This window comes from Toxorhynchites rutilus, chromosome 3, assembly GCF_029784135.1.
Source record: "Toxorhynchites rutilus septentrionalis strain SRP chromosome 3, ASM2978413v1, whole genome shotgun sequence".
Classification (NCBI taxonomy): Eukaryota; Metazoa; Arthropoda; class Insecta; order Diptera; family Culicidae; genus Toxorhynchites; species Toxorhynchites rutilus.
Window position 1 is genome coordinate 210267545 of NC_073746.1, and position 19478 is coordinate 210287022.

General features: G+C 38.3%; 1 protein-coding gene across 9 annotated transcripts in view; it reads right to left on the bottom strand.

Moving 5' to 3' along the window:
* The window catches only part of LOC129775413 (protein TANC2), a 249928-nt gene that overhangs the window by 12815 nt on the left and 217635 nt on the right, over positions 1–19478 (bottom strand). For 8 of the 9 annotated variants that reach the window (XM_055780144.1, XM_055780145.1, XM_055780146.1 and 5 more), the window contains one exon: positions 19107–19361. The exons of the other annotated variant lie outside the window; for it this stretch is intronic. In XM_055780144.1, coding sequence (XP_055636119.1) covers positions 19107–19361 — 255 coding nt within the window. The remainder of the gene's footprint in view (positions 1–19106; positions 19362–19478) is intronic. 9 annotated transcript variants of the gene reach the window in all.

Sequence of the window (19478 nt, forward strand, 5' to 3'; positions counted from 1 at the left end):
ACTAAATGACAGATGTATGGCATGATTGAATTTTATGGGATTATGGTCAACTGAGTTCTGGGCGGTTGTTGAATTTCTAATAATGGTTCTTCAATTAATTTATTTAATAAAACGACTGCCTGACGGCATCTGATGAATGCCCTGTAGTTGTGGCCTTCATGCCGAGGAACAAAACAAAATGCTTTTGATGTTTCAATGAACATATGAAATTTGTATTCCCTGTTTGAATTTGCGCCATTCATATAGAACAAGCAGATAAATCGAAAAAAAGCTTTACATTTTTCAAAAATCGATTCGGTAAAGATCGAATCTTTGGTACCGATTTAATCAGTGGATCGATCCCTACGCCGTTTGGAAAATCGATTCGACAAGATCGATCTTTTCATAAAGCGAGCGAATATCCGTTTCATCTCTAGATTAGTCTGTTGCTAGGTACTTCCTGGTTGTAAAATAACTGCCTGCTCCTCGTTGTTTGGTCTCTCTGCTGGATGACAGGAGAATCACAAAGGCGTGAGAGTTGTGATGCAGTTTTCGCTTCTCTTCATGAACTGAACAAAGGATATTAACCCATTTACCTGAGATTTAATTTTCAACAGAGTGGATCAAACAAATTTGCTTCGGTCGGACACGCATAGTGCTATTGCACTACACTACTGAGTGTTCAAAAGCGCCCTATGACATGCAATTGTACAGCGTGAAAACGTTAGTTATAACCATAATATCATAACAACATAACAACGTACAACCATACCAATTATGGTAATAGAAAAATACATGTTTATTTCGATAAAATCGTATAAATTGGTCGAATCACAACATCAAGAAGGTTGTAATGTATACGTCTACACTGTGTTTGCATGAAAACAGCCACATCACAGCATAATAATCTCATTATTTTGAGCGCATATTCCTTAGCAAAATGCTAAGAAGCAAGCATCAATGGGACACACTATTTCCAAACTAAATTTTTCAACAATCAAGTACCAAAATTGATGAAGAAGAGAATTGTGATGTTTAAAAATCATATTAGACCCTTTAAAAATAAAATTAGTTATTTTCCATTTCACTACCAAAATATTCACTAGAAATAATTTATATGGCAGAACAATGTTTGCCGAGTCAGCTAGTTCATAAAATGAATCACATTGGTTTTCCCTCATGGATTACCAAATGGATATACTCGTACATATCGTATCGTATAGCTTTCGCTCCTGTTAATTCCGTGCACTCTAGAATATTTACCATTCCATCTGGTGTGCCACAAGGAAGTGTTCTCGGACCGCTCCTGTTTATTATTTATATGAACGACCTATGTGAGCTACTTTCCACATCCAAGCTTTTATTCGCCGATGATCTCAATGGAAGTGCGGCTCAAAACAGCGTCTGTTCCCCATGTCAGGGGCGACTGAACACTGGCTTTGTGCCAGCGGGGACTCTAAAAAGAGTTGTGCGCGTCGGTCCTCCGGCGAGACAGAGGGTTGGTGCAGGCCCTGCAAGCCATCCATGAAAATGAAACGGAAATTTCACAAAGAAATTCGAGACAGGACAATTGGACCAGACCCACGCAAAGAACACGGACTAAATATTGGAAACTCGGGACATGGACATGCAAGTAACTCAACTTTCTTGCGAGTAACCGTATTCTTTATATTGAGCGCACGAAATTCCAACATCGTAGCGCTGCAGGAGTGATGGAAATGATCGATAGTTCGATAATTCATGGTGGTTATACCATCTACCAGAGCTGTGGCAACACACGCGAGCTGGGCACTACAGGCAAATGAACTGCCTTAAAAGCCTACCAAAAACAAAACAGAAGAAGAGGAGCTGGAAACAGCTTTCATCGTGATGGGATGGTCAATCAACGAAAGAATGTACAGATTGAGGATGCGAGGACACATCAGCATCACCATCACCAACATCCACAGCCCCCATCTACGTAGCACCGATGACGATAAAGAAGAATTCTACTCGCAGCTAGAACGTGAAGACGATTGCTGCCTAAAACGCGACATCAACATCGTCATGGGTGATTTGAACACTCAGGTCGGCCAAGAAGAGGAGTTCAGACCAGTAATTGGTAGGTTCAGCGCCCACCCGCGAGCCAACGAAAACGACCTAAGACTTATCAACCTCGCTGCCTCCAAGAACATTGCCAAACGTAGGGATGGCCTCGCAGTGGAGCTCTTCAAAAAAGGCCCGGGAAAGCTTGTAGAGTAGATGCACCGATTGATAGTCAGGATCTGTGACATGGATCATACCGGAGGAGTGGAAAGATGGGGCAATCTGCCCCATCTATGAAAAAGTGACACGCTGGATCTTGAATGGTGTCTACAAAATTCTGTCTCAGATCCTCTTTCGTCGTCTATCGCCCATAGTAGACAAATTTGTGAGTTATCAAGCCGGATTTATGCCCGGTGAGTTGCATGAGCACGCGGTTCGTCCTTCGCCTCTATATGCCGTCCTTCTGCCCACCACCGAAGATAGTTCTTAAGGCAGTATTCTAGTCTAGAAAACTTGAAAAAAATCAAAAACTTTTTCCTTCATATTTTTGCAGTTTAGGCATTCAAGAATATACCCTAGAAATGACTTTGCGGGGATCCTTTTATTTACCGAGTTAGAGCAATTTTAGTTAAGGGTTTATCTTACCTGATACGGTTATAGCAATGAACTTCAAACGCGTTTTTCTCGAAACTAGTTTTTTTTCAAATTGGCGTATACGATATCTCAAGTTCTTCTGAACCGATTTATGTCGGCATCTCTCTATCGCATTAACCTCTAAAAATATATTTTTTAAAATTTACTTTTTAAAAAAAATAAAACGTATTAAACCGCATTTTGTTTCTCAAATGGCCGCCATTTTGTAAAAAAATGTTTTTGACTTGTCCGAGGTTCATGCAATAGCGGCATCTTTACTGATTCAGAATCTGTTCGATTTTTGTTTTGTTTCAGATAACCGTGTACGTCATGGCACAACTTTTTTTGTGTTCAAGTGTTTGTGGAGATCATTGTAGGCACGGCTCCCATTGATTATGTGCCCCGGATCTCGCGGCTAGTATCATTGGCAGTCGTTACAATTGAACCAAGGTAGATAAATTGGTCTACTACATCGAATACTTCACTACTCTTATACCTGATCGGGCCATATCGTGCTCAGATCAGGAAGCCAGTATGCATTTGGTTATAGACGTATTATTTCTCAGTCTTACTCTTTCAGCTTAGTGCTGAATGGCCCTGTTATGGAAATAGAGTTTTTCAGAAATTTTTGCTCGTTAGCTCTATTTTACTATTGTAGATACCGAGCGAGTCGATAGCATCGATCGGTGCAATTGTCAGAATTTTTCGAGATGTTTGGTTTGCGTGTCGCATATCTTTAGAGAATTATTTTGTTTTGGTTTGCGTTCCTGATATTTTCCTCTGGGAAACATTTCTAGAAACGCCTAAATATATGCAATTGCAAAACATGAAATTCGAGGTCAGTAAGAGATTATCTCGATTCACAAAATATGAAATTTTGCTCGGTGTTATACTGATACTGATTGTATCCACTTCTCGATTCGATTTATATAACAGAGCCCTAAATTTGGTGTTATGATCTGTTACCTTAAATGTTGTGTTGACAGTTTTCACGTTGAAAATTCTGCCACGTAACTTAGAAGCCGCTCTTCTCATAACACAGCAAGCAAGAGAGACCGTTACCCTGCGGGGCTCGAAGTATTCAGATAATCCACCTGGTACTCGCACACAGTACTGTATTTCATCCATCATAGCCTTAATCATTCCAATTAGCTTCCCGGGAAAGCCATTTTCGTCTACGATTCTCCATAATTCTTTCCATGTTATTGAATCATATGCTGCTTTAAAGTCAATGAGTAGATGGTGCTATCGACTCTAGTCTCACGGAATTTCTGGAGGATCTGGCGCAATGTGAATGTTTGATTCGTAGTAGATCGACCTTCCATGAAGCTGGTCTGATAACATCTCACGAATTTGTTCGTTAGTGGCAATAGAAGGCGAAAAAAAATTTGGAAGAGAACTTTGTAGGCAGCGTTCATGACGGTGATTGCACGAAAGTTTTCACAGTCTTCTGCATTTACGCCATTCAGGTGCTTATGGAACTGCTGTCTCCACCTCTCGGTTACTTATCGAAGGTTCTTCAAGATACCTCTATCCTTATTCCAACACATTTTTGCAGGTGGCACGAAGCCTTTTTCGAGATACATTAAGTTGCAGCTAGAACTTTCGCGTCTCATGAGAGCTATTCCAGCTTTAGCCAGGGTACGTATGTGACAAGGTAGTCTGGACTGACTAGTGCATCAGTAACAGTGTGGCTGTGTTAGACGTGTTAGCTTTGCAAGTATCATGGAGCGGTATATTTAATAAATTTGTCTAAATAAGTTTATTTCTATTGTATTTCAGTTTAATGTATATATTTATTCATTGCAGCGTAAAAATAATCTATATAGATTTTATTTCTAATCAAAACCTAGGGGTCCTGGAGCTCTCTGTGACTCTCCGATACCTCCTGCCGCTTTGCTTGAATTAAGCTATCAGAACCGGCCGAATCGCTAGGTTTTTCATTAGAGATGTCGATGCGATATCCTTTGATGGAACAAATGGGATAGTCTTGTTTCATCCCATTACAAAACTGGAATGATTCCGTGGATGTTAAGGATGATTACTGGATTCAACTCGTGTTTGATGTCAATCAAGACCTTTCGGCGAACTGCCCTGTTTTGATTTTACGAAGCATGAGAATCGTTGGCCTTTCTGTCAGTAGGAACATCAATCTGGATTTGTATAAATTCACCAAAGTCAACAAAATAGACTGATGTGAAGCGAGCAAATTTACATGTTTTCAATATTGCTGTCCGAAGAATTGAATCCGTTTCCGAATGGTCTCATCCCTCGGGAATCGATGGAATGATGCCTAAGGTGTAGGGCCCATGGATCTGATGGCATGGTTCATTTGAACAGGGTATTTAGATTCTGGACTGGTCAACTTGTTCACCAGATCAAAAACTGATTGAGAAGTTGTGGGGGTTGATCGAAAAAGATATGCAAACAACAATCAGAATATTAAAGCGTTGAGGAGCTTTAACGAGCAGTTGTATCTGTGTGGAATGAGATACACGTGTCAAACATGTCATAGTTTGATTGAAGGTATAACGAATAGGTTGTTTGAACTGCTCTAGACCTTTCATGCGAATCTGATGTTAATTTTGTACAGGGACAAGAAATTTCCACACAAATTCATTCAGTTTTTTGAATGTTTCACTCTTGATCAAAACAATAATGGTTGGAAAGGTGGCCTTATGAACCAAGATAGTTAATATATCCTACCCATCAATTCCCATTAGGGATTGTTAACCGGTTTTACCGGGTCATTTTTCATTACCGAATTACCGGTAATTTTACAATCGATAACCGGCAGTTTCAGTAATTTTCATTTTTACACCACAAATAATTTCTCCGCGGCATTCGACAAAATCAACCACAGCATCGCTGTAGCTAAGCTTCAACGTCTTGGTTTTAACCCTTTCAATACGGCAGTGTGCTCCGTCGGAGTGATACCGCTGTACGGAGCACTGCGCCGAAAAGTATACATATCGCGCTCGTGTGGCGAGTCCATATATTTTTCTGCTATACCTAAATGACATAATTTTTCGTCTGAAGTGCCAGAAACTCTCCTATGCAGACGATTTCAAATTGTTTTTTCGCGTAAATTCCACTGGAGATGCGGAGTTTTTACAGGAACAGATGGATTTTTTAGCTGAATGGTGCGCAACTAATAGAATGATCTTGAATCCATCCAAGTGTTCGGTTATTTCGGTCTCTCGAAAGCGCACATTGATAAAGTTTGAATATAAATCGCATGTTGATGTTTTGAGGCGTGCCGATTCAATCAAAGTTCTTGGAGTTATGTTAGACTTTAAACTAGCCTTTCGTGATCACATAACTTACATAACTTCTAAAGCGTCTAAAGTTCTCGGCTTTATTTTCTGTGTCACAAAGAAATTCACAGATGCATATTGTATCAAGGCCCTTTATCGTGCATTGGTTCGATCCATTCTTGAATGTGCTTGTATGGTCACCATATTACCAAAATAGTGTACAGCGAATTGAGTCGATTCAGCGAAAGTTTGTTCGATTTACTTTGCGAAATCTGCCATGGAATGATCCATTGAATCTACCCAGCTACGAGGATCGCTGTAGACTCATAGGATTAGATTCTTTGGGCTCTCGGAGGAATGTTGTCAAGGCGCTTTTAATAGCAGATACAATTTTATCAAATATCGATTGCCCCGAATTGATCTACTCAATTAATTTTAACATTAGTCGTCGCAATTCACGTACCTGTCGAACAATTTACGGCTACAATGAACACGTAACCAGTATGTGTCCTGTGTTCAATTTTGTTTCGATTATCATCTTTCCCGTTCGTCCCTCTGAGCGCTCTATTCTGTTGTTCTAAAGCAGTTATGATTATTTAATACTTAGTTATATAGCTTTATTATTAATTTAATTATTTTATAATTGATTCTTCGTCATTAGGGCAAACATGTTACCTGTTGATATTTGTAACATAAAATATAATAATATTTGCCTTTATGACGCTTCGAAATATTATTCGAGAATAAAATAAGATCGAAAAAAATACAACTGGCAGTTCCACGACCGATTCTACGACCTCCGGACTTCAGTTCAAATATCGCTGCTTGATCTGAAAACTAAACACAAGATAAGCTCCAGCGATGAAGAACTGACAATGATAAAGGATTTTGGTTGATGCCCTCGAACCAGTTCTGACCGCTGTTGGACTGCTTTTGCTGAAGAACTATACCCTTAATGAAGCTGACAGATTTGTTCCCGTATATGAATAATGCTCGTGGTCGTGACACAATTAATGTTGACTTGGCGTCTTCTATCAAACTTCATAATGTCATAGCGTCAAACGACTGCATTGATGAAATAGTTCGTGACTTGATGAAATTTAACGATGATGGCATTGATTCATTGGCTGGCCAACAGGAGGAAAAACTGGACGTGCAGAAGCTGCAGAACAGTTGAGTATCAAGGGAAAATTTTGTTTGGTTTGAAATTTGTGCAAACACTACTTTGTTTGCCACTCTACAATTATCAACAGTGGCTAACAATGAGAAACATCGAACATGGAGAAATTCGACTGAAATATTTAAGGTACCCTAACCATGTACCGACAGGTTTCACGAACAGACTGAAACAATATTTTAGGCATAAAATAACTTGTTGTGCTTGTTGTGTTTTGTGTCCAGAGGCAAATACATGACAATGGTATTCGATGGTACACCCTTCGTACTGCATGCTCAACATGATAGGACTCTGAACGTGCGTTCATTCGACAAAATTAATAAAATTAACATTCTCTGTGTCCTGGGCGTTACTCTAACCAACAAACTAAGTAACAAAAATTTCTAAAATGTTTTTTTTTTGTTAACTAATCATTATCAATAAAAGCCGTTCCTTCAAGAAAATGGTTTATTTTAAGTATTTTCTCTACCGGTAATGAAATTTTCATTACCGAATAACCGGTTATTGAAATTTTGGCACGGTAATGCAATCCCTAATTCCCATCTGTATTAAAATATAGCGGTTCTATCAACGGCGTTGTGAGGGTAGATAGCGCCGTTGGCAAACTATGAAAATGGCACCCCAAAAAATACCACTTTTTTCGATTTTTTCACTAGTTTTGAAATTGTGATATTTTGAGAAAACTACCCAATTCGCACTTCGCACGGTAGTTCACTTTGAACAGTTTATTCGAATTTAGAAGGAACAAATATCATTACAAGCTTCGCTTATTCTCTAGTAAAATTTTTGCATTGCGTGCTTTAGCTGAAGCAAAATGAACCAAAATTGCATCTAAATCAAGGTCTGCTAGCGATTCTTTCTCGATCGAGAGAATAACCAAGCTATTGAGTCGATTTTGGTTCATTTTAGAATGCAGATCATTTTTAGTCAGTTTAAGCTTGCTGAATGAAAAATCTAATGCTATATCCGCTGAAGCTTCTCCACGCTGCTCCAACTGCAATATTATTTTCTCGAATGCAGAGGTAATCTCCAGCCGAAAACTATCTTCACTCGTTAGTGGGACTGTAGAGTTTCCAGTTTCCAGAGTAGCTTCAAAATTGTCAGGGATACCAAGTTGAATACAGTTTTATTTTGTGTACTAAATGGCATGAATAGATGCTTCCTTCTTCATCTCCTCGAATGATGCACGCAATACTATATGAAGCTTACTTGATACTCCTAGGGATTTTGTTTGTAACGATTCATTTACTTTGTTCATACTATTTAAAAATTTTTCCCAAAGTTTCAGAAGACAAAGAAATTTAAAGTCTATTTGATTCAATAAAACTTCAGCCCCGTACTAGATGGCGCTGTTGTGTATGGTCGAATCCGTTAAATTAGTGAGAACAAAAAAGATGGAACAAATGGACCTTTTCAACGCTAATACCGCTTGTCGTTTTGACCACCATCTTGTATCGGAATGCCCTTTCAACGAAACTCCCAAAGATTTCAACGTGTAGTTGAACTGCTGAAATATTTGAAGATTTCTTGTACAGTCCCAAAGAACATTATTGTTGTAGGTGAAATGCTGTTGAAATTTTACTTTTTGTTGATAAGATAAGGTGTTTCATTTTTTGTGAAACTCAAAGAGAGGTTATTGGTTTCATGTACGGTAAGAAGCAACTAGGGTAACACGGGGTGAGTTGGACATACGGGGTGATTTGGACCACCCCTTTATCTCGAAAAGTACGGCTCAGCTTGGATTTTTATAATGTCATCTCCTTCTATTGTTGGACCCTACGTACCAAACGTAAAAAAACTATGGTAAAATTTAACAGGTGGAGGAAAACAGTAGCATGAACACATCAAGCACTTTGATTGTCAAAAAATGTGAGTTTTTCGATCGTGATTTTAAGGTTTTTTCCGCTGGTTAAACAAAATTTTCGTGTATTGTGCAGGAAAGTTCTGTTCACCTAAGGAAAAGGAACAATTTAATGCAGCGAAACAGTACGTTTGATAACAATAAAAGAAATTAATTGTGTTTTAATTTTTGCATGTTGTGTGGGGTGACATGGACACGTTTCTGTGGGGTGAATTGGTCCTGCAGGTTTGAAGCTTTTCTTTGGTCTAATTGATTCCAGATGCCGCTGAATTATAAAAAAAAGAAGGGCCGACAACGTTGGAATAAGTAAGAGCTTGAAGGAGCAACGCAGGCCATCAAGGACGAATTTTCTTTGACCAAGCAACGAAAGTGTTTGAAAATGCTCGAACAACAGTGAAAAGATTCATGCAGAATTCGAAATGGTCTAAATGCAATTTCTCTGGTCAGGAATCTGGCCAAGACACCTCATATCGATCCCAGAATATAGTTACTGATTGTAATATTATCTTGTAATACTTTAGATAAACATAAGTATGTTTTTTTCGATGAAACACACACTGGGCCAAATCACCCCGCATCAAATTTTTATGTTCAAAAATCATCTCTTTTATTTTATGATATATTTGGTAGTTTGAAGCTTGATATAATGATTAAACATAATTGATTGAGAGAAAACAAGTGTGGCTAAGTGTACAATGTGATTTTTTTTTAGTTAGACCGTATTGGTTTGGAAATATTAGGCGATTTGCTTAGGGGGTCCAAATTCACCCCGTGTCCCCTTCTCATGATGGATGTTTTTACTCAATTGAAAGATGAATTATAATACGGGGAAAAATTGCTATTGAAAATTCTTGGATTTTGGCGCCCCACGGTATCTGCGCCCCCGACAAATGCCGGGTTTGCCGCCCGCACACTACGCTTCTGGGTTCTATACAGTAGGCGTTCGGTAATTGAACATTCTTCAATTGAGCTTATCTTTAACTGAGCGTGTGTAAACTGGTGTGCAAAGTAGAAAAGTATCAATAATAGATGTCATCTTCAATTCAATGTTCTGCTTTTGCTGTTTTGCAGTTTGCGAGTAAAATTCGATGATCGATGAAATCAACCCATTTTCAGGCCTAGCAAACGAACGATTAAAGTAGTTATTAGACATACACTATATTTCATAGTTATAGAACCACTCGATTTGAAACATCGCTGAATGCTTAGGTAATACTTGCTTACATCACACCATCTGTATACATTTTCTTAAGATCCTTTCAATTCTTCTCCATCTATTCATACGAATAACATTATTTTTACTTCCGCACTGGACAAAAGAAATACATTCTTGCTGCAGCTCTCATACAATCACTGCGGTCATGGGAAAACTAATGCTACTTTGAATAATTCTTCAACTGATGCATTTTGCCACTCTGCGCGCTTACGTCGGTCGGTTGGTCGCAGACGATTCCTAAATCGTTCGGTGCCTGTTTTACGATGAATCAGCACTGCTGCATGCAATAATATGCGATAAATTGGTTTTTGCTGGATGCACGAGACGTTCTGGAGATCGAAGCGCATTGATCGAGACACAGCAGTAATACGGAGCCAGTGAACTGAGCAGACTTTCGTGGGGCGGGAGTGGAGCCGGAGGTTGCAGTGTAGGCTCTGAGGAGAGAAGATTGAATGAGTAGCATCAAGATGGATGTGTCTGAGTTTGCCAACATTTGAAAACATCCATGCAGAAGACGAATCCTGCTCTTTACGTTGGTTCGTTACAGAAGAGCGGCACCCAATGGCAGTGGTTGAAATGCACTGGCAAGAGGAAAAACGGCCGTAAGACAAAGGTAATCAAATTGGTTTAAGCATTCTGAAAATTTTCGAGGCAGAAAATTGGTAATAATTTACCTTTCTTAATGTAACGCTGACTGAACGTTTTTCGCAAGCTCACGAGCATGTGAATAAAAGCAATCTCCGAATGAAATACGAGCAGCTGCAGTTTTACAAAAGAACGATTTATAAGCATAAAGTAATAACAAAAATCAGATACCCAAACATTAATTACCCAACAATGCCCATTTTTCGTGCACTCACCAACGAAGTAAGAGAATTAAAATCCAATTTGAGTTCGTTCTAAAGATAAATAACATTTTTCTCGAGGTACCACTTTTTTCTTGTTTTTTTTTCGTGCTTCGAAAGGTTGACATCTGTGCTATTCATGTGAAGGACCCAGATTTAGAGCAAATTTTGAAGAAAAAAATTGTATACCTGTTCTTGTCAAAATAGATGTTCTCCCGCTGAAGAAATTTGCAATACGAGAATGCAGCTTTGAATGAGATGAATAAATTTTACACAGTTTCCACACAAATTTATAGCCACGTATATTACGGAGATCTTGGATTGAGACCTTTGCTCAGGTTTGTGGAATATAATGGAGATTGTTTGTTTTACATGATACTATCATTACGCTTTCGAAAAAGCCAAATGTAAATTTGCGGAGTTTGGTTGGGTTATCCTTAAGAGTCATAAGCACTGTCGTGAATTACTTTTTGCATTTTGAAATTATCCATATTGATATCGAATACAGAAAAGAGATCGAAGATGATAAACAGTCATGTTGGTCATGACCGTGTGTTTGGCACCGGACCCCAGAAGGTCCCGCAGGATTGTTAAACGATCCGGAATGCCTTATATTATTGAGATGCATCAAAGAACAATAAAATGCAATAAACGCAATAAACCTCGAGACACCGCAGGGCGATTTTGCACGTCTGAAACTCTTCCGTGTCGTTTGCACCGATTTGTTTCTGTGAAACCGATATTCGTTACGACAGTTACAAAAACCAAAACCAAAACCGCCACGATTGAACTACAGTTGTTTGGTGATCGTTGCCACAAATGAAAATTCGCTGAAATTCTAATTCAGCTTCTTTTAGGGCCATGCTTTGAAATTTTTCTGTAGGAGCCATGATGAAAGTGCGTCCTTTCAATGAAGAACACGCGATGGAGCAATCATATGCTCAGTAGTTTATAAGTTCCAATTCAGATTAGTGGATCTGCAGATCCTAATTGATGTTAAAAAGAGGATTGTGACACTGCGGCCAGATTGTGTATTGTTTTCGCAAGATCAAGCCGATTTAATCATCTGCTTCTACAAAACCACGCAACGCATCGGTTCTTCTCAGGGCCACACCAATTAACCCAAAAACAAGAGAGATCGAATTTCCATTTGCAAAGCCGGTACCAAACGGAATGGAATCGATATTTTTTTTCAAACGGACGAAGACTGGAGACAAATTGCTTCCATGTAGGGGAAGTGGGGGCATAGTGGTCACCCTAAGGAATATGACCACTTCCAGCGCCCACATACTGATTTAATTTCCGTTTCTCGAAGAATATTATAGTTCAATTCATTGTTCTTCAACATAGCAAACGGCTTTTAATATAAAAATTCAAAGTAGTACACTTTTCATCATTAGAAAAAAAGGTGAAAAATCGAACTTTTTTTTTTGCTTGGAGGTAAAGTGGTCACCTAGTGGGGGCAAAGTGGTCACCCGCCCATATCAAGCTAAATGGTATAGATTTATGTGTTTTTTTTCGTACAAATTTGTTTAAATCATATTTGTTATAATAGGTACATGCATGAAATAAGCTTGGCCTATTCACCTAGAGTTTCAATTTAAATTTTCTCTTGCATACAAAAGCGTAGAAAGAACCATATAACGTTCCGCATAATGAGGCTTGGTTTAGTTGGAGTGGCATATTTATCCAGGGTCAAAGCCACGAAAGGATCTTCTTCAAGAGCAGAATGTGATGAGGTATATCAGCTTTAGTGAACAGAACATTGTAAGTTGTTATTCACCACTTTGCCCCCAAACATGTAAATAATTTTTATGCTAATTAATCGCTGAGATTAAACAAAATATCTATTCACCTCTCCTAGAATATGTGAACAGTCGTCCAAACTGATGATTTGTCCAGCATATCAGATTGAATAAACTAAATTTCACGAGAAATTTCTTAGATACCATGCGCACAGAACTACGGCCGAATGGCTATCGAGAGATAAATTTCTGTTTTTATTTATATTCCGACATGCGACAGCTCTACTGAAGTACAGGGTGACTCAAAAGTCATTAAATTCTTCAAACATAAGGTGACTATCAATACGGCATCTATAGTTAATAGTTATACTACCAAACAAGCAAGTGACCACTTTGCCCCCCATGACCAATTTGCCCCCACTACCCCTAACCAAGCACTACATTGGGATCAACTCTCAATAACTGAACCGTTTAACCAGCGATCACCCAGGAACAACTAGAATTGGCCATCATGTAGTATACGGAACACGAATCGTTCGTTGATAGACAGCAGCGGTTTAAGCAGCTAGTGGATCCCTTTCGCCGTATTCCCGCAATTTGGAAAACGCGATAGTTTCCACACGGCTCGTGTAGACCGAACTTCATCGTTTTCAGGAAACCGAACAAATAGAGGTAACAGTTCTCAAGACTGTTGTTGCCCAATGCTGACTGCTCTAGTACTGCATTGTATCAACACAACGTAGGGTAAACAGCCAGTGGATCACGAAACAATTTCTTCCTAATCCAACCTTCGAGGAATAAAGATCGCGAGTTAAAATCGTTGCTATTAAGTTCTATTTTTTATCTGTGATCCGAATGTGATTTCTGGGATAAATTATCCGTCGGAAATCACGATCCTGCCCGATCAAGGAGAAATCAGAGTAAAACCGACACCAAAAGGTTTTCACATATTTTCAAGAACTCCCATTTCTTTGAGTTCAATTCGTTACAGAACCTCTCTTTAACGCTACTGAAACCATTCTGCAGAATTACATCATGTTCATGATGTTCATCATTTACTGAGTAGAACTCGAATTTTGATAGAATGAAAAATTTGTGTTTTGAAATGGAATGGATGGGAGTGTGAGTAAAATCGACACCCTGTCAAGGTAAAACCGACGACACATTGAGAAAAACGAATAAAAATTTGTTACAATAGTTTATTCATATCCACCCATCCAGCTATCCGTATTCTAGTATTCTAGTAAACGCATCAAGAGCAGGGCTACCATAATAAAATCTGTGTTTTCGATCTGAAATTTTTTTTCATATTATTTTTTTCCCAGAAAATCTGTATTGAAATCTGTATAACACTTTCATAACTATAAGTCAGAGTTTAAGCATATTCTTGGATTTATTATAATTGATTGCAGGATTATCGAATTGTCGATGTAGAAAGTAGTATCCCCGTAGTCCTAGCAAGTATAAAGTATGTAGTTAATATACAATGCTTCATCAAGGTGTAATGAAAGTTTGCATAGTTACCAGAGTACACTTGTTTACATTGTACTACGTAAATAACGTAAAAATCGTAAAAAATCATAATACAAATCATAATACATTTTTGGTACACCCAAAAATATAATTGATGCAATTATGTCATAGGTAGTATAATAAGTGAATTCAATAACTGGACTATCAACGCATGAAAAAGGAACATAAAGTTGTTATGAAGACATGAGCTTACGATACGGATAGTTTCTGAAATAATTTTTCCATTCAAAATAAAACAATTGGGTATGTTTTTCATTGAAATTTATATTATTTAATTTTATCTTCGTCGTTGAACCCTTTGACTCATTTTAAAGTATTTTCTGTACTGAGCATTTGCAATGTACGGTTTGGTTTCTGGATAATACCAATATTTAACGAATCTAGTATTCTTCTCACTTTTGTTTCGTTCCTATTCAGTATGCGAAAAAAAATCTTCCAACAGTTTCCAAGAAATGTGGGTTGATGAAAAAATTGGTGAAACTCTACAATACAGGAAAAGCGTAGCACCAGTTTTTTTTATTTTATATTCAGTATATTCGCCCAGAAATTATGGGTTTTCAGCTTGTTATTTATATCAATGATTTCGCTAGAATTTCTAGAGTTGATTCCTCGGAACTCGTTTTCCAACTCTTACTGATTAAATTGAAAAAAAAAAGGGAACTTCTGTAAAACTTCATGCAAATACGAAAAACCTTGAATCTTTGCAACGTCCAGCGATAGAGCGGTTTTCAAAACATCGTCTTTAGTATCGAATTGTACATAAAACATGCCCGCGGATGGTTTTGAAAGTAGTTTCCGAATAAACCGAATCTGAGTGAATTCGTGTGTTTTAGTATGGAATGTTTTATTCAACTTATTTTTCAGTGGCAAAACGTAGTTTAAAAAAATTGTAAAATAAGTTTTGTAATCGAGTTGTTCAATCTATTCATAATTTGGTTTCGGTCGTGGATGATTCGGATATCGAACAGTTTCATTCCATTCAACCTCCCTAGGTTATGTTACATCACGCTGTTTTTGAAAAAATAGTATACTCTGTATGAAACTCCTGTAATCTGTAATCTGTAACTACAGATTCTTGGTTTTAAAAAAGCTGAAAAATCTGTAGAAATACAGATTATTCTGTAGATATGGTAACCCTGATCAAGAGGCGAATGTGAGCATTTTTTAACTTTTATTTCCATTAGAACATTTTTCAAAGATGAAAAAGGATGAAACAACTTATTTCGAAAGAATTTTCTTACTTTACTCTTGGTACTGTCGCTCATCAGCCGGCGCACATGGTCTTGGCCATCCGGCTCCACCAATTCTTCGTCTGACCGATGTTGCTGGATTGAACTGGGGAAATTTTGGTGAATTCAGCTCTTTTGGGATGAGTTGGACTGCATTGACGTTGTACCACTGTAGCACGGTCTTGCCACGCTTTCAGTTCTGGATCTGGATCATTATGGGACTTAATGGAGCGTAAAATCCTTTTGTTGAGATCACTTTTGTATACTTCGGAATCCAAGGTCTTATCCGTCAAAAAAAAAACGTTGGCTTTCCGAAGTGTCGTGATCAGCCTTGACTTTCGGAATGACCACCGACTGCAGTTGAAGGGTTCCATTCCGATGCTTGGTTTGCAATCCAGCAGTTTTTCCCAGCTCCTGAGTTGAAGCAGATGGATTTTGGAGTTGACGGTGCACGATTATTGTTCTTTCCTCCTCCTACATGATGAATGTCTTGGAACCACATTAGTTTTAAACTGCGAATAAATAGACTAAGCAGCATTGTAACAAAACGAGCCAAGTTTTTTTTTCTTGGTCAATTATACTATTACAATTATAATTTGGAACTTCTTATTTAATAGTTTTTGCACCATATTTTGCTATCTTTCTGAAGTAAGCTACTTATCAACGGCTCTATAAAAGTCAAGCCTGAGGTATTCGAACGGTAATTTCAGCAATACTTTGAAAGAATATGGATCTGAGCTAAGACTGCACGGAATTCCGTTAGTTCCAGGACAGTTCAGAGAGGTTTTGTTGAGAAGCAGGTTGTTGACAGGACCCCAGAACGGTTCGGATGCAACACGAAAGCATATTCAAGATCATCTCGATTGAGTCTGCCACGGTTGATTGGAAGAGAAACACTGATATCGCAATCTTATTGTCTCTGACCTCACGCCGCAATGCACAACAAAAACATTTAAACATGAGAAATATCTTCGTCTGTACGTGTCGGAACCTACAGTCAGCTTGTGTTTTTATTAAATATAGTTAACCTTAATAAATATTTTCGCTACATCGGATTTTGACGATTTGCATACCAATCGAATTGGGAATACTCTATGATTTGTTTGATGTGCTATACATTGCGTTAAGTGTTAAAATTGATGAAAACTAGAAGCATTCCCATTTTCCCATACATTTGTTTTGTTCATTTGTGTGCTTCACTAACCGTGCTGTCAATAACGTGCTGCTTAGGCAGCCGCGAGAATGAAAAACAATGAAGGGAATAACGAAAAGAGAATATTTGCGACGTAAAATCCACCCTTGCACAGTGAGCACGCTGTCGCTAGTGTATAAACATTGCATCTCCTCTGAGAAACATTTTCACTTCTCGTTTGGTGGTCATCGAAGCAACATCGTTACTGGCGATCGTCGAGCGAGAATGAATTGTCTTCCGCATCCTGCTCATTTTGTGTCATCCTCGTTTCCCCTCGAGCTGTGGACGCGAGAGAATATTTTACTCGCTGTGGATCTGGTATTGCAATCAACACATCGAGCCGAGCCATAACAAAGCAGGCGTAATTATATTGGTTTTCGCCACATTATGTATGGAAAAATCATCGCCGGCTCACAAGGAAAATGATTTTTCTGCTGGAATTCTATGTTTGATTTAGTTTTGCGTGCCAGTGTTTCCACAATTTCCACAATGACTTCTACGCAACACAACTGCAACTACACCTCACCAAGAAATCGTCTCTTCGAGGCCAATGATATTAACGGTGGCTGGTGGAAAAAAATATTTAATAGCATATGACCAAGTGTGTATGTGTGTCAAATTCGAGAAGAACCGCCGGTAGTGCGATGAATAGTCAGGGCAATGCGTAGGGGAGGTGGGGTAAAACGAGCATATTAAGAAAAACTTCAATTATATATTTGGAAACTCATGTTTCCAAAACTTTGATGCAGTTTCTTGCAATTCAATATACTGTCTCTCTACCTAATTGGTCAAATATTTTACAGAAAAGCGTTTTTCAATGTTTTTACTGAAATTAAAACAGACCGAAAAATACAACATATTTTTCGATGCGGGTAAAATGGAAATAAAGTGGGGGTAATATGGACAGGTTTGTAATATATGAAACGTAGAGGTTTATCGATCGCGAGAGGAATAATTTTATTCAACCAAGGTCTAAACTCATCACGAATGTCAGTTGAGTTATGAAAAAATCGAATTAAACCACCTAGAAGTGATATCATGCTTTTCAGCAGTATAAAAGGACAGACCCTCAACTGTCTTGCTTTTGGCTCCAGTCAGCTCCTGAGCAGTCCACATTTGGCGATTTGATTTCCATTTATAGACGCAGGGCATTCATTAGGAACAGATTAAACAGACTTTTCACAGTCCATCTCACTCCCACTGGCAACCGTCCGTTTTACCCCATCGGTACACTATTTTTCAATAATTAAAATTTTCCACTCAAAAATGAATTTACTTTTCCGTACATACCTAGTATCGCTTCTCTGTTAACTCACAAACCAAAATGTAACTATCAGTGAATTGAATTTTGATATTAAACCACTCAAAATGCTTAATATCGAAGCAGCTAAAATAACATCCACACGCGGAATCATATATGATTTTCGGTTTTTGTTTCCCTTTTTCACTTTTGATCAGTATTCATTGCCATAGGGTGGCTTAAATATTATAGAATAACATATAGAAGGTTCTCATTAACAGAAATTTGAAATTCAAAATGTAACTTTTCAAATCAACCACCTGTCCATATTACCCCCACTGTCCGTATTACCCGCGGTTCCCCTACATTGAAATAAAGACACAAATTGCGACATATGACCAGTTCGTGTATTGTCATGTCAAGGGCAAGAAATAATCGTTTCATCTATAACTTCTTCTACAAAGCCAATGGTTAATGACTTATCCTTTTGGGGCTCACCGAATCATTCTTGTAAAGAGTGATCTATGATTTTTTTTTGCATTTATGAATAATATCCGGAATGATAAACAAGCAAATTAAATACAACGAGTACGTAGTCCCACGTCCTAAGCGGTCGTGCCTTGGATACAACCCCCTATAATTTTTTGCGTGAAAGATGAATAAAAGAATCGTTGTTTCTGGCCGAACTATGATATTTTGTTTATGGGATAATTGCTCAGTTCAGAATTTTCTACATTGGCGACCTAATTCTTTAGAAGTAGGTTATCTGAAAACTGAACATTTGGGAAGACATTTACGTGTCTTGTGAATATTCAACAGGAACTTTTTAATCTCATGACATTGTGCGGAAAAGCACTTCAACCAACGACGAGCTAGACCGGTATTTTCACCAGAAGGGGTTAAGTGACATGCAATTTTGTTTATCAAACATAAGGTTAAATTTAGTTCAATCACTCACAGTTTTGCACGCGCTTTTGTCAGCAGTTTTCTCAGTTAGTAACAAATATATTGGATGAACAAATATACAGAGCAACAAAGAAGCACACAAAGAAAATAGAAAAAAAACAACAAACATAAATCCAAACATGGGAAGTAAACTCGGCTGAAGAGGAAAGCAAGCAGAAATCATATAATCCACATAAAGCAAATCAGAACTCGAAACGTGAACCCGTGCCTGCTAATTGATTCAATCCGGCATTGACTGACGAAGTTTGCGCTGACCACAGGGATTTAATTTTGCCGAAAACCATCGAGGCTTTGCCCAGGCTGAGTCGGTGGAATGTATGGCTATCATTAGCGTTCCGTTGTCTTTTGTTGGCCGTTGTTGTTGCTGTTGTTGCTGTTGGTGACGCTGATGATGACCGCAAATTGTTGGTTGCCGCCGTTGCCGCACGATGATACGTTGCCGGGTTCAAAAGAGACGCTAAACCTGTTTCCAGCGTTTTTTTGTATATATATTAAGGGATAACGAAAATGGGAGTGAGCTTATGAGATGGAATAATGATGAATTTTCTCGCAAAAATTTAACGATCTCAGACGAAATGAA